The 16,249-nt window shown below is 41.8% G+C and overlaps 1 protein-coding gene across 1 annotated transcript; it reads left to right on the top strand.

Annotated features, from left to right (window-relative positions):
• The first annotated feature begins 11,138 nt into the window (after positions 1 to 11,138).
• Positions 11,139 to 15,804, top strand: dact2 (dishevelled-binding antagonist of beta-catenin 2). The gene is made up of 4 exons (XM_067526259.1): positions 11,139 to 11,636; positions 12,887 to 13,019; positions 13,146 to 13,436; positions 13,551 to 15,804. Exons 1-4 carry the CDS (start codon positions 11,364 to 11,366, stop codon positions 15,380 to 15,382), a joined length of 2,529 nt encoding a protein of 842 aa, XP_067382360.1. The 5' UTR covers positions 11,139 to 11,363; the 3' UTR covers positions 15,383 to 15,804.
• Positions 15,805 to 16,249: the final 445 nt, after the last annotated feature.

The following is a 16,249-nucleotide window of genomic DNA, read 5'->3' on the forward strand; positions in this document are numbered from 1 at the left end:
CTTTCAAGAAAGTATCAACAATTACAAAATATGGGGCTCCATTATGGCTCTTTTTACCATGATGTTATGCCAAGCCAAGTGAAAGCCAGTAATGTTCACTGTTCCTCACCGGGATAGGTCATGTATAAGCCATGGTCATCAATCACAAACAGTGGGGACTGCATAGCGACCAACTGGCAAAAAGAGCTGATGACTTGGCACGACTTGGCCTTCTGTGCCTCCTAGAATTCCAAGCCATTGCTGACTGAAAGGATTACTTGCATAATCTAATATTTGGTGGCACAAGACAGCATTCATGCCTGATTTTGCTTAGGTTTTTATTGGCTTTTTATATGTAATTTAGGTATGTCTGGCTCCAAAACCTGCTTCCACTCCTGATATTTTCCTTTGCATATCATTAATACTTTTTCATTAGAATTTTAATTTCTTGGGCACATCCACATTTAACTCTTCATTAAACCTACTAAGACCTACATAGTAGAATGTAATTATTCTGCATGCAACACAAGCCCCTATTCCCCTGTGAAAAGACATTCTGTGCTTTCATTTGAAGTAGTGGATATCTCATCCACGCACATAAACTTGCATTTTGAAAGATATGCTGTTTTGTCTGTTTGTTAAAGGGACTGAGTGATGTAACCATGTGTTGCCTCAGGGCATAGAGTAGCAGCTAAACCTTAAACACAACTGCATAATGAGAGTTTAAACTGCCATAAATCGTCTTTTTGTGCTCTGGGCCCAACAAGTTAGTTATTTAAGAACACATAACATGTTGTCATAAAAATCTCTGAAATAACTGTAGCTTGGGTTTAACTGACACTAAGGCTTGGTAAATAGCTTTTGACGGGTTGTGACAGGACCATAGCCTGTTTTGTACTGGCAATGATTGTTGTTTTTAATTGCATTACAGACAGATGATAATGTAGTCAAAGCCCATATTTTTGACTACACTAAATATTCACCAACCTTTCTTGTATTGTCTTGCAGTTGAGTGAGAGATCTTGATAAAGATGGAAACCTGGCACGTTCCTTTTCCTCTTTGTCTCATCATGGTGATGACACTATCTGTGTGACGCATCCGGCAGACCAGTCCCTTGAGAGTAATCTGTTATTTTATTTTACTCAAGTCACCATCTTTGCACAACTTGGGGAAAGGAGTTGTTGCACCATGACCCACAGTGGTGAGTTTACATAACTCAGATACCTGAAGAGATACCCAGGCCTCTCACTGTGCACATCCCTGTCAAGCAGAGAACTGATATGAACTAATCAGTAAATGGTGGTTTTAACTGGCAGGGGGATCTGACGTGAGCTGGACCTCACAGGATCTCCTGTATGTTGTCTGAACATGGGGCAGATTCCATCACAACAAAACCTGCTTTCATTCACTGACTGAATGCTGTGTAAAACAATAGCGTTTTATGTCAGAGTTTTCCATCACTTATTTGAAACTTACATTTGTACATTGTATATTTGTACTACTAAGTCATCCAAAATAAACAGTCGAATTACCCCTATAAGGCTCTACTTATGCACAGCTGTGCTAACATTGATGAACAAAATGTTAATGTCACTCTGCTAACATACTCAACAATGTTAATATGCCAATGTTTAGATATTGTTATGTTTCCCATGTTCATAATTTAAGTCAGTAAGCTAACATTTGCTAATTAACAAGAAACACAACACACAGTGGAGGACAGAAACCTAAGCATTGGACAAACAGCAATTTGGCTTAGTGTCAGGATTGGGTAATATTTTGACATTTCTCCAAATTTCAACCTGCCTATGGCAGCTGAGGGAAAGTTAGTTGAAGTTTTGCATTTCTTGGGGATCGTGAACATCCACACAATCCACCCAATATGCGGATGTTTCAAGTGATGAACTGGGCAACCAAAATCACTACATGGCCATCCTATGCCACCAGCATGGCTTAAAACAGTTTGGGTTTTTAGCTCCTAAACGCAAACACCAGGGCCTAACATCAACATGATAAACAGCTATGGAGGAACACAAATCTTCCCACATGGATTTTGACAACTTAAGATAAATGTTGGTTCAGTGATTCTTAATAGTTGACGAAATCTTCAGGTTTAATATAAACCATCTGTTACTCAGACGAGTGGTTACTAGACCTTGTCGATTTCTTGAACTTTCTGACATTGATGAAAAAAAATAATGACAAACTTTTTCAAGAGTTTCGTTTCAGACTGTCCTGGGGGAGTTTCTCTCTTGAACGCCACAACCTTTACAAAATTTAGTTATGTGACTGGTTGGTCTACTCTGTTTTTTAGCGTTGAACATGATTAAAAGAATAGTTGGAGATTTCTGAGAGATATCTTTTATTCAGTTTGTTGTGACAAGTTAAATATTAGGAACAACACCACCTCTTTGCCTATTATCTGTAGGCAGTTACATCTACGTATCTTAGAAGGTTATGAGGTTAATTCCATACAGAGGTGTAGCTCCAGTTTCATATGTAATCATTATGGCAAAAAAAAAAAAATTCTGTTGTAATAAATGCAATGAATAAATGGGTCAGGAATTTCACATGAATGTATTAATTTAGGATAAATTAATTTTTAAAAATGTTTTTAAATTACTTTTGGGTAACTAACAGTTTCCTGAATCAAGTGCTGTTATAGTCTGCAAACATCTTTATAAGTGTAACAAAATGTAGGTGAAGCTTCACAAATTAACAGAGTCAACATGTGGCTGTTGTGGGATGCTGTCAGCGACAGTACTCAGGGGTTTCCATGCAGTGCAGAGAGGTGACAGAGTTTCTGTGGTTGGCTCACCACACAGACCTGCTCTGTCCCAACCTGCAGAGCGTCAGGTTCCCTGCGTCAGACCTGGCCTTGGAGAGAAGGGCTATATTATTGGGCCTTTGCCTCTGCCTCTGCCCTGTAGTAGTTCACAACTTTTTCACTACAAGAAAATGTCAGGGATTCAGTCTTTTTATTTCACCCCCACATTTCCCTTTCTAATCACCCATCACGACTTTTGGCTTAAGCAAAACGGAAAGTCAGCACGCTCATGTGCTATCAGCCCCTTCATCAAAATCTATTTGCCATCCAAAGACAACGATGAATTAATTCAGAGCTGGGACACTGATTCAAATAGTCATCTGGCTGTGTACCTTCTCAAATACCTGAGCTGATACGTGATACTGGGAGGATTTACATAAGTGCTTTGTAGGCCTTGTCAGAAGAAATATATGACCAATAAAGCCAGCAGAGGCCTCTTACCACCCCTGCACATGATGTCAACCAGCATTTCTCATGTCTTCCTTTCACAATGAAAGAGCCTTGATTTTGTGCTACATCTTCCATAAACATATTGCAGGCTGAGCCTTGTGAGCACAAAGGACAAGCAAGGGAAGGAGATTTAAGCCATTCCACTGATAAAGCTTTCCCACAGCCTCCACGAACCACTCTCTGATATTTTATAAATGGCTCCATGTGTTCTACACTTGACCTTTGGCTCCTTCTGTATAAGGTGTCAGGTCCTGGTCATAGGAAGATATCACTCAATATAAAGCACTTTAACAGTCTAGAGCTCTCAAATAGGAGTGATTCTGAGGAATTTGCAAACATTTGCTGTGCATTATCTTGTTACAAACACTCCTAATCCTCATTCTGTCCCTGAGAGGAGGAAAAGATAATTACTCCTCCTTGGGGAAAGATTCATAGCAATTGTTTTTCTCATTGGAAGGAGCCTTGTTTGCCGGATTCATTGTTCCTTATATGACAGATAACCTTGTTGATTTGGTGTTTGGAAGTTGGCTTCTAAGATGAAAGTATAGTAAAAAACGTGATTCTATGTGCATGGACCGAAGTAAACACCCGTTCATACCTTTAATAGCATGCAAGTTGAGGAGGCTGTTGGGAAACACCTCAAAAACAAAAGATACATTTTTCAGTGGACTTTCACTCTACGATGGCTCTGGGAAAGCGGCCTCCGAGCCTTTGTTTGTGCAAAATCAAACTTTAATCTTGTGCCTTTGATAGATGTAGCCTTTTATTTCAAATGTTTATGGAAATACCCAACAACAGTCTTGTGTGGTCCTGTGTCTAATGAAACACACTCACGTACGCTTCTCACAGCCATCAGATCACTGGCCAGCACACGATGTTCATCGTTCAGTATGTTTTCTGATGGGGCAAGCATATGGAGAGCATAGGCGCAGGAGTAGGAGTTTTCCTCGGCATCAGGGTAACATCTGCGAAAGTGGGTGCTACAGGGCTTCCACTTCCACTGAATAGCCCTATTTACAGGCCAGCTGTGTTGGCGCTGTCAGCCTCATCGTCTTCCAGTCCATCTCTTTCCATCCACATGAGCTCCCATGGAGAGCTCCAGGAGGATTAGCACACCAGAGACGGGGGTGAAGGGTTCAGCAGCAAGTGTTCAGGGGTCAGCCTGGGGTTTTACATTTGATCTCCTCTCTAGTACAAATTAATGTGCTCTAATGGGTTATTTTGATTGAACCAGCTTTGTCCAGACTCACGCTAGGGATTCAGCACGAGTCTGGTGTTTTCCTGTTGAGTATAACTGAAGCGAGAGCTGCAGATTGTTTTGCTCTGGGTTGACAGGAGAGGGTCGGGCTGGTGGTCACAAACCATCCAAAAGGTGTTCAGTGGTCAGCAGCAAAGCTCTGATGTCTTGGTAGCAAACAGCTGAAGCAAGATTTTACCTTGTTTTATTTTGAAGCAAGAGAAAGGGATGGTTTGGTGTGTCTTTGAACGTGTCATGAAAAACAATTCCATGTGGAAAGAACTAATGCAACCTTCAGGGCACAGGCAATTTTGTCACATTCCCCACGGGTGAAAAAACTTCAGGCTATTCTCTAAATAAAAAGGCATCTTAAACTTGCACACCTGTGTGGTGACAGAGACCACAGCATTATGCATAGCCTGTGGTCATATTCCTGTGAAGCTACACCTCAAAGGTCCACAATATCTAAGCACAAACTCACCTCATGAAGACTTGATGCCAGAATCATATGCTGATCAGACATGAGGAAGGTTTAGACAAGGCAGGTTTGGTTCTTGGTTGGAGTTTGCGTTGCAAATGCACAGAAATAGCTTAGTGGATGTCTAAAGCCACATCTGCTGGTGTTCCTGTGCACAAGAAGAAACATGCTCTGTCAAAATAGCTACCCTTCTAAGGGAGGAGAGGAGACTTGCTTGTTGCAGCCGAACCAGGCTTTTATGTCTCTGCCACCATCTTGATAAACATACAAAATGCACGAGGTTCGCAGAAGCTGGGTTCGACATTAGACTTCCTCTTCTGTTTAGAGTGTATTTAGGGAGGATTTAAACTTTCCAAATTCAATATACCTACTAACATTTTAACACTGTCTACATGATGATTTCCAATAAAGATATTCTGAAATAATGCAGAAAACTCATGACACTGGCATGCCTAATATGCTAAAGGGTATATAATAATAAACTTTCAGCCAAATACTAATGTTAGACTGCTATCAATTACAAAGCTGACATGCTGATTTTTATTAGGTATTATATTTACCACAGTTACTACCACTGCATTTAAGTGTAATATCATTTGCTTATAAGGAAATACAGATGAGGCTGATGGTGATATTATTACGATTACACTTAAATTAAAATGACCAGATGGGGTAGACTAATAATCGGATCATATGTAGATAAATGGTGTCACCAAAATTGTTACAGTTAATCCTGAGAGGAACAGTTTGTAGCATTTTTAGACCAATCTGTCTAGAGGTTACTGTATTTCACTTTCACTAAGAGAACAACCTTTATTGTCAATGAGCACATTTACATATTACACATACATGTTACAATGAAATTCTTTGTCTGCATTTAACCCATACCCCTGCTGCTCCACCCATTGAGCCATTGAGCCCATTGAGCACATAAATGTGGCCTTAGTAATTGTGATAAAGTGATAAATAGTGAAAGAAATTATGGGAATGACTATCGTCGGGCCTTGATGGCCATCTGTGCCAAATTTAATGGCAATTCCAAGAGTTGTTGAGACTATAAGTCTGAACAAACTAATAGACTAACCAACACTGCCATTCCTGAAACCATTAGACAAAACAGCTTCAAACAGAAATTGCTCTGTCTTCCGAGCTGCTGTTCTTTATGCATGATTTCAGAAAACAGATCTCTTGAACCACAGTTGTGTTACCCAAAAATTTGCTGACTCAACGACTCGTGCACAGTGAAGAGCTTTGATCAGCAGTGTCCTCCAGTGTGCCTTGCTTGGTTGTAAAGGGTCAGACTGTTGCTTAGCTGCTTCTGCTGTTGCTTATAGCCAGCAAACCATATGAGACTGTAATTTTGTGTGGTCAGTCTATAACAATTTCATCATTTAAATCTGATTTGCACTGGAGCAATAGTCTTCCTCTTTATTAACAGATGTCGAATTCGATTTATTTTCAACTAAGTGAAGGATGAAAGGTAGTGTAGGTCTTCAAGGCTTTGCAGACAAGGTCAGTTAAGTACGATGTCCAAATCTTACACAGCTAAGCCGTCTGTCTCCCTGCCTATGAAAAGATATGGGCCAACTTAGTCTAACCATGATAAGTATCCCTTGTATGGACCTTGACACTTTTACATCCATACCTGAAATGTGGCCGTCCCCAGGTAAAAGATGTCTTTCAGACTTCAGTCTAGTTAAATTTGTTATTTTTCCTTCTGAAGCCCAAATAGACACATTCTCAGTACACGCATAAGTTATCTCAACCCCTCATAAAATACTTGTGGGTGAAGCAGGTGTAAACATATTAATATGATAAAAACTTCAGGTCACATTAATGGCAATTGTGCATGAGACACAGAGCCCCTTGACAAATCCACACACACACACGCACATTTTCCAAACAACTCCCCCAAGCTTGTCACACAAGAGGAATAGACCATCTAGTGGAACTTGGCTGACAGCAGCACACTGCATTCATAAGTGAGGCAATGCTTAATCAGTTAATTTAGACTGATGTCTTTATGATTTGCAGGAGTGCAGCATGGAAGCCAGTCTTTCTCACTAGCCGAATAACCCAAAATTTGTTCAGGTTAAATAAAACTTGATGAGGAGATAATTTTGCAAGAGTACAGCATAAAGGTCTCTCTCATGTGCAGGGGTGCTGCACACTAAGGGCAAATCAACAGAAAGACTGAAGCAGTATTTCAGCGCACAGTGGACAAGATGAGATGAGACAAGAGATATGGGTGATCAGGTCCACCAATGGGGACACGCTTCAACATGCCCACAAAACAAAATGCTGGAAAATGCTGGTCAAAAATCATGTTTGTATCTTTAAATATTACTCAATTGTTCAGAACGCATACAACCCTAAAGAATTTTATGAACAGATGAATGTATCATGTGGTGTGTATTATTTTGTCAAATAAACACACTAGATTAGTTAAAGTAACCCTATATAGAATTCCAACAACAGTAGACAATTCGTTTAACTTTTGCTGGCATGAAAAACTTAATCAAAGCCAAAAACCCACAGAAACAAGTCCCTAATCTGGGATTTCATCAGGAGATAAATCCTGGAATTGCTCCACTGACAATGAAGAAAAAACTGACATGGTGGATTGTGCAGTGACTGTCTGTTTGCTCTCAGGTAGCTTGGACCGTATCTGTAGTCGCTACCAGTTATGAAGTGAAACATATCTTATAGCGACTTGTAAAACTCTGGCACACTGTATGCAAGATTGATATGAGTCAAAGTCAACAGCAGGAATGGATTGTGTTTCTTGGATACACCTCTGAATACAGGTCTCACTAGATCTGTCCAACAAATTTAGAAGAGTAGATGTGACTTTTGCTTTCTTTTGGACCAAGGGCTTCCCAACAAGTCTGCTGAAATACCTAAAATCTCTCATGGGTCAGAATAGATTAGAAACCACTTGGGGCTTTAAACCCAAGATTTCAAAACACCACAATCCATGGAGATGTAAAACACCCAATACATGTGTTGTGGCACTGCAGTGGTCACAGGTGGCTCTGACGCAAAAGGCCACTTTAATCTCTGAACATTTTTGCCTTAGTTGGTGACAGATTACCTGAGAGAAGGGTTTTCAGTCAGAAAACCTGCATGGGAATCCCCTGACACACCACAAGAGGAACCCACACAGAGAAATATGTGAAAATACAAAATCACAACACCCATAATAGGAATTCTGCCATTTTTAAGCAGTGTCTTTTGTATGATATCTGATTGTTGCCCTCCTTCCCTACATGTGAAACATGTGGTTTTTTCCACACAGGACAGATTCTACCCCGACTCCTTATGTCACACATACGCAAACACTCCATCAGTCCCACATATGACACCACCCAGTGTTTACCCCTCAGACTTCAATCCCACGCATCCTGTTTGTGGCAGCATGTGCCATTGTTCCTGTCTGTATCTACCTTAGCAGGTACAAGCACTCTTTCCACTGTGGCTGTTCATGGCTGCAGTTACAGGGATCCCTGCCCATGTGCATTTGTTTTGGTGTCAACATACATCTGCTTTATCATTTCTTAAGTGGATGGAGAGGAAAGGGAGGGAGGATGGAAAATATGCTGATAAAAACAGGACACAAAGAAGAAGCCACACAAAGAGAAACCTCCAGTGAGGCAAAGCCTTTTGGATTTAGCCTGACAAAGTAGTAGGCAAAGAGGTTTTTTTTTTTTTTTTTTTTTTGAAGCCACAGGAGTGGGTGAGGTTAAGAAAGTGCTGCTGACTCCAGTACAAAGCCCACACTTCATTGCTGAAAAGAGTGCACCTTTTGGAGCAGGACCCCAGCTGATGTCACCCTGAAGGAAGTGCTTTGAAGGGAATGAGGGCAGAGGGTCAACCAGGCACCACAATGCAGTGTTGTAACTAGGACATGACGCTATCCAAGTGAGGAGTGGGCTTCACAATACATTGTACATTTGCTATAATTTGAGAGTCCTGAGGAGGTGCCTACCAAAGTGTATCATCAAAGTGATATGGGAACATCTAAAGAATTGATTTAGCTCCCTGTCTATACAACATTTTCATTGCCTGTTTTGTGAAAGGGTTAAAACAGCTTAACTAAGCATTTAAGTCCACTCATTGACAACCCTAGGGCAGAGAAATGGGCATCATCCATGTACACACTGTCCACCAACAGCACAAGAAAGTACAAAGCTAATCTTACAGGAGAAGCAGTGTGACACTGCCCTCTAGTGTCTCAAAACTGATGCTTAACTGCTTTCCTCACCTGAGTGTTGTGACTGTGAATTAAGTACTTAAATCCCATTCAGCATGTAATCCACATATTGGTGAACAGGAAGACTGGTTTATTAAACTGGGATTTAAAGTACTTTAATCAGCTTATCTTAGATCAGACTGTGTGTGTGTGTGTGTGTGTGTGTGTGTGTGAGATACTAACACAGGTGTACACCCCCCACCCCCACCCCACCCCCACCCCCCAGTATTTTGGTATTTCCTTTGAACTCCAGCTTCAAGATAGCTGCAGATATCAGCATGCAGGAATCTCCCCAACTGTGTTATACTGCAGACAGCAACAGTGTATATGAATACTGTGAAGCTACCTCATGTGGCCTTCGCCTGCGATGAGGGCTCAATCATTCTCTATTTAATTTTTATCAGATTATTGACAGTGAAAACAAGTGGTTCATTTGTCTCAGTTAGATAAACTGCTCATGTAAAAAGAAAACAAATATTTATCCTATGAGTCATATTGTTCAGAAGACTTTGATTTAAACCAAGAAACAGCAATAGACAACTTGTGATGATTTGATTTTCTGTAGTAGATTCTGCTGTAGATTTCATGTAGTTGACTTGTTTTATAAAGGGAGAAGAGTTTGATGTTTTACCCCAACATATGGTGGACATTAAGTAAATGTCATATACTGTCATGAGTAGATTACAAAACAGGCCTACAAGCCACAGGTGGAGGGGTCCAAAAGAGTCAGGAGGCCCTAGGCTATATGTGAAAACATGCAAAACTGTTACTGAATAGTGACTACAAAATGAGAAGAAAGATATGAAAAATAGCCACCAAGAGATGCAAACGACTACAAAGAGATGGAAAAGGATGATAAAGAGTTGCAAAACAACCCCACAGACAATAAACAACCAGGAAGACAAAAGATAGTAAACAGACTCCAAATAACCACAAAGTGATGCAAAACAAATGCAGTTAAGATACAACTGTTTTATGCTTAAAACTGAAAAACATTCAATCAATGTAAACCACAGTTAGTGTTGTGTTTGGGCACTTATTGCCTAAAATATAATACCTGTGTAGTATGTCTTTATTGAAATGTGTCCAGTTTAATATTTTAACTCCATTGTACAATTATTGCAGTCCCCTGAGATGGGTTAAACGAGAGCAATCTATAGTTTGTATAATTCAGCCACTTTTTTCGTTTCAGTTATTTCAATTTATGTGCATTAAAATACACTGAATTAACTGAGATCTAGGAATCCCAATTCCATTTTGGCTAGTGATGTCTTTTTGTGTGGCACACAGTTCTTTCTGTGTCTTTTGCAAAAATCTTCACCTTTCTCTCACGTGGAATCAACAACAGCCAACATGAGGTGTTTTAACTCACATCAAAAATTTGAAACCGCAGCAATCTGTGCTACCGCAAGGGGGCGTCATTTAGCTTTCACTAATCTATACAGTACAGCCAGAACTCCTAAGATCCTTTTTTTAAATTAAGTCTATTTTTAAGGAAAATACCACTCAAACTGTTTGACTTATAGTACTTTTAAATCGATAGTTGCCACATTGATGATTTTAAGTGTAAGAGAATAAAAGTGATTAATAATCTGCTACAGTCGTTCAATGTAAACTTGATTTAGAGCAGCTAAAATATATATATTTTTATTACCTGTGCACTTTTCTCATTATGATTTTAACAATTGCCATGTTTATTCACCCATTTTCATTCACACTCAAACATTCAAAGGCTGAACAAGCAGCTTAGTCCTCTGTTGGAGAGAATAATAACAACAAAAGAGTAGTGGAAATGGCATAATAATATGCCCACCATGCCCTGTGGTATTATGCAGATGAACTTAGTACGTGCCTGGGCAGCTCCAGTTGGGACTTGAATGGGGGGCGGATTACTAGCAAATGTTCACTGGGACCCAGAGGCCAATAGGGAGGAAGCCCATTTGGTCCATGGGAGGAGCTCAGTTTTTCCTCTTCAGCTCAAGATTTATTCTAACAGGTAGTTAAAAAACCAAACAGGTCAGCGATAGCAGCAAGCGCAGCCAGACAGTGACAAGCCAAGCAGATATCACACAGTCTGACGGAGGACTGTCCTTCTACAGCATTTTGTCTTTGGATTATGCGCGGACGCAGCTCCCCATCATGTTGAGCAGGAAGGGATCTTGTGTAGGGATGATGAGTGCTGCAGCGGGAGTGGACCGCACCAGGGTCGGGGAGAGGCTGCAGGCTGCGCTGGCCGGGCTGCAGGAGCTGCATCTGCTGAAGGACAAACAGAGGGACATGGTGAGCTGGGCCCTGAAAGTGGACCGAGAGGAGCCGATTACTTCTGTGCACGCCGGGCCGGAGAGTCCCGGGACGATGGGTGCTGAAGAGCAGCGTCTGGAGGCGACGCTGACAGCCTTGAAGCAACAGCTGGTAGGAAGTCCTTCAAAGCAAAAACCATGAACCAAAATAATGATATTACGTCTCTAGGATCATTAGTCCATTCAGCAGTTATAATAATACTTTAATTTTCCTAATTAATTCATTCGTTTTAGTATGTATTCAGATTAGAGGAACAAACTCTCAAATGTACATTTTATTCGTCCTCAGGGAAACCCCGCTTGTTTCAATCCTGCCGTCAGCTGATGCTTAGGTGCATTCAGTCTTCAATTATTACCAGACACAGTTTTGTGGTCTCAGCTGGGGGTAGGAAGTAGGATAGGTGTCATAAATCAAGGTTCACTGTAGGACCTTGAGTTGTGTGTGCGTGTGCACACCGTGCACATGTAGACTGTAGGGGGTGAAGAGCAATCATTAACCACTAATGCCAGGAAATTTAAAAAATGCTGGTGCGTTTAGGAAAGTGGTTATTTTGCTGGGGATGAGACCCAGTGAGAGTCTCTTTCCCGAGAGGCCTCTGAGACAACAGGCTGTGTGGAGTTTTCCATGACATACTTTTTCCATTCAGGCTGGTGTTGTATGTGCAGGGATTAAGCTTGACTTTTGGGACAACTGGGCAAATGCACTGTGGGATAATTTGTGGTTCTACAGAAAACAAAACAACTTCAGACTTACAACAACTAATTTTAAAGCACAGTAATAGAGAGATAATCTCACTGCCCAACTTGATCCTTATTAAATGCTGGACTCTGGCTATGGCTCTCAGTCTTCATTTTACTAACTACTGTAACAGTACATGCTCAGGCATAGCTGCAAAGCAAACAGTCCTACTACACCCCAGCCCCCAAGCTCTGCTCTTCTAGTAGTTTACACAGTGGCCAGGCCCTCGCTGTGGGGGAGAAATGAGTTACCCACCACTGCTTCTTCCATGCTCCCCCATGTCCTGCTGGGGTTAATTATCAGCCACAGCTGAGTTGCTTTTGTTTTTCTGATGGCTATACATTAGAGCATTATTAATCTGCACAAAAGACCTAATTTTGACAAAATTTTAGCCTTGTAACCTACATCCACATCTTCTGCTTTTATTTCCTATTGAGACACCTGAATGGGATTTGTTTTTCTCTAGTTGTATATGCGTGTGCTTGAGAAGTTTGCACAACTTCCAACTGTTAAACTCCCTCATTTTTTGGGGTAATCTGATTAGACTTGGCTTTTGGTTTAGGCTGTGGCGAACATATTTTTGGGTGTGCTGGCTGAATTGTGAGGTGCTGTCTGTTTTACAGTCTCGTCTTCGGAAACAGGATGTGGGCCTGAAGACGCACTTGCAGCAACTGGACCAGCAGATCAGTGAGCTAAAGCTTGATGTTAGCAAGGCCTCCACAGAGCAGCTGGAGAGCGACAGCAGGCCAAGTTCAGGTGTGTAAGCACACATTCACACAAAAAGCCTCAAAGCAGTTTACTTTATAACTAGTATCAAAGCATACATCCAGCCTACTGTCAGTTGATATTAAATACTGAGAAATATACTCATGATCTTTCCAGGATTTTATGAACTCAGCGATGGCGGCTCCTACTCCCTGTCTAACTCGTGCACCTCCGTGTATAGTGAGTGTCTGTCAACCTCACAGACAAGCCTTCTACCCCTTCCCACAAGCCCTGCTAATTCCCACGTTGGCCTTTCACCACAAGTTGAAGTCTGCCGCCGGTGCTCTGCTGATGAGAGCACTACCCAGCCCCACCCGCCACGGGCCACTGGCCTCCATCTGGGCAGCAGCAGAATCCGAGCAAGCACTGCAGGCACTGAACAGGCACGACCAAGACCTGTGTCAACAGGTAATCGTATCTTTAATTTTCTTAAAATCAACATATATTTTGCTGTGTAATAAGGTATTTGTCAGTGGATGAGCTCTCTGGAAGCCTAATCCATTTTTTTTTGTTACCTATCAGGTGATCTTGATAGGATGATGGCTCAAGGAGTAAGCTACTGCAAATCTGGGGATGCAAAGACACCTTCGGTATGCTCAAACCTGAAGACCTCCCCAGTGGACCCCAAGTTTCGGAGCAACCTGTTGTCCCACAGTGGCACTGAAGTGTACCACTACCCCAGCCCCTTGCATGCTGTAGCTCTCCAGAGCCCTATTTTCTCCAATGGAGGTGACTTAGTCATACCTGGACTTCTGGAGGGCCAAGGACCTCCAGTAAATGAGACCAAAACTGTGAATTACATTGACAAGCTCCTTCAGCGCAGCTTGAGCAAAATTCTTGTGGAGACAGGCACAGACACTCACAGTGACTTTCACAGAAAGCCTAGTGAAATCTTAACTGTGTTTTCTGAAGTGTGTAAGAGAGAGGAGTCTATGTTGCAGCCTTTTCAAACCCAGACCACAAACATCCAACCATTAAATAGTGACCAGAAGAGACACTGCATGACATACTCCAGTCAAGAGCCAGCTGAAAGCACTGACCCCAAACAGGCCGTGGATACCCCAGATGTTTCATATCAGTACTCCTATCCTGCTCCCTTGGGGGAGTACAGCTCTGATGAGGTAACTACCACATCTTTGAGGAAGAATGATAAACTGCAAGGGGAATATGCCAGTATGCCAAGATGTCATTCGGATAAGAGATGTGGGCATAATCTGGAGTCGAAACCACAAGAGAGGAAAGGCCACAGACAAAGACCAGTGATTGGTCACAGTTCTAGCACAGAGGAGAGTCAAGGCTTTGAGGTTCAGTACGGTCACACAACTTCACCTGAGTTTGTTCATGCCAGATTTGTTCCTGCTGGATCTCAGAGGGTCAAGGTGAGACAGGCAGACCGTAAAACCAAAGCTGTTAAACTGAGAAGAAAAAACAGTGAGAATCCTCGAGCATCTAGGCAGCAACATGGATACTCCTCTGGCGAAAAGACAAGAGAGGCCAGTGGTGTAATTAAGGGGCAGCAGAAAGGCCCTGCAAAGGGAAAGGTGAGCCATAAGCTTACCACATGTCACATAGATGAGCGCAGACAGGGTTCAGGATCAGACTCCAGCCATTGTAGCCCAGGACTCATGTACACCCACAAGGCCCATACTAAGCCACATCCTGTTCCTGCTATTGCAAAGAACAGCAAAAGCCAAAGACTTAAGGGCGTTGACTATGAGCAGCCTGCAGAGCAGAGGAAGAGGAGGCAGGGGGCTCCTAAGTGGCCATCTGAAGTGGAGATGTTCCAGGCCTCGTGTGCTCAGCGTCAGAGGTCAAAAGATGTTCAGGCACCAGGGACCATGCAGATGGTCCGCAGCATGAGTGCCAAGCCAGGCCAGTGGATAAGGCAGTCTCGCCCCTTTCAGTCATCTATGTCCTCAAACTCTTTCCTCCATAATCTTAATGCCAGATACCCACCAGTCCCTTACCCTGTGTCCAGCCACTACCCACCAAGATGTGAGTCTGAGTATTCAGCTGAATGCGCCTCCCTGTTTCACTCCACCATCGCTGAAAGCAGCGAAGGGGAGATGAGTGATAACACCACAAACCGCTTTGGAGATAGTGAATCCAGCCACAGCTTTCAGTCCTTCTCAGACTCTGACAGCAGCCTGTCTCTGGATGGGGAGGACGGCTATGAGGAGGAGGTAAGTCTGGTGTGGGCTGATGCTGCACTGGGATCCACCACGAAAGGACAGCCTATCCAGCAGCTGCCACACCCTGAGCCATCAGCCTGCCGCATAAAAGCTTCTCGAGCTTTGAAGAAGAAAATTCGTCGGTTTCAGCCTGCCTCCCTGAAGGTCATGACCCTAGTGTGAAGACGATTCCCCAGGCAAAAAGAAAACTGCTGGAAAAACACTGTGGGGAAAGCTCCCAAAACTAGTTGGAAAGAATTCTTTTAACCGTCATTAATCATCTGGGAGCAGCAGCCATCAATCTGGACTTCTTTTATGCACTGATTGTTTGTTAAAACAGCAAAAAAAAATATTTTATTGAGACTGTACAAAATGGTGCATTGTAAAGGCATGTGTAACAATTATTACACTTAATATAAACTTAGAAGTTTCTGTAATTAAACAAAAATTCAATTAAACTCCTAGTAGGTAGCTACATTTGACATTATGGACATGGAGATTTGTGTCATATAATTTTATGTATCTAAGAAATAACTCATCTTCTGTTAATTTCTGCATTTATCTCACTGATTGTAACTGTCCACGTTTATAATATTACAATAAACTGATATTTAATATAGATTAGTAAAGTTTGCTCTGGGTTTTTATGCATCCCTCACCATTATCTTACATTTTTAACAGTCTCTTTTTCTATACCAATATCACGGAGAATAATTAGCTCATTTCGCTAAGTTTTAGCTGTGGTATAATAGCACCCATCATCAGTTATTGAAAAATGTAAGGATCACATAATGATCACATACTGGTGAAGCTGAAAAGAATTCTCCACTTAATTCTTACCAACATCCTACTGAGGCTGACCAGTTAGCACATATAATGTTAATACTTCCTTATCTGGTTTCCTGATTTTTCCCAGATGTGGGTTTAATAAGTTGCAGCTTTAACAATCAACCAATCAACGACAGTCATGTTTAATTAGAGGGTGAAACTTATCTGACCCAGTCAGTAAACAGACTTGCACCAAAAGACTAAAACACACAGTCACTCTCC

This window comes from Channa argus, chromosome 1, assembly GCF_033026475.1.
Source record: "Channa argus isolate prfri chromosome 1, Channa argus male v1.0, whole genome shotgun sequence".
Lineage (NCBI taxonomy): Eukaryota > Metazoa > Chordata > Actinopteri > Anabantiformes > Channidae > Channa > Channa argus.

Bases quoted from the DNA above. Each gene is read 5' to 3' on its own strand.
- dact2 (XM_067526259.1), top strand. From the start codon at position 11,364: ATGTTGAGCAGGAAGGGATCTTGTGTAGGGATGATGAGTGCTGCAGCG. The intron at 11,637-12,886 runs GTAGGAAGTCCT...TCTGTTTTACAG, and splicing joins CAGCCTTGAAGCAACAGCTG to TCTCGTCTTCGGAAACAGGA. The intron at 13,437-13,550 runs GTAATCGTATCT...GTTACCTATCAG, and splicing joins ACCAAGACCTGTGTCAACAG to GTGATCTTGATAGGATGATG.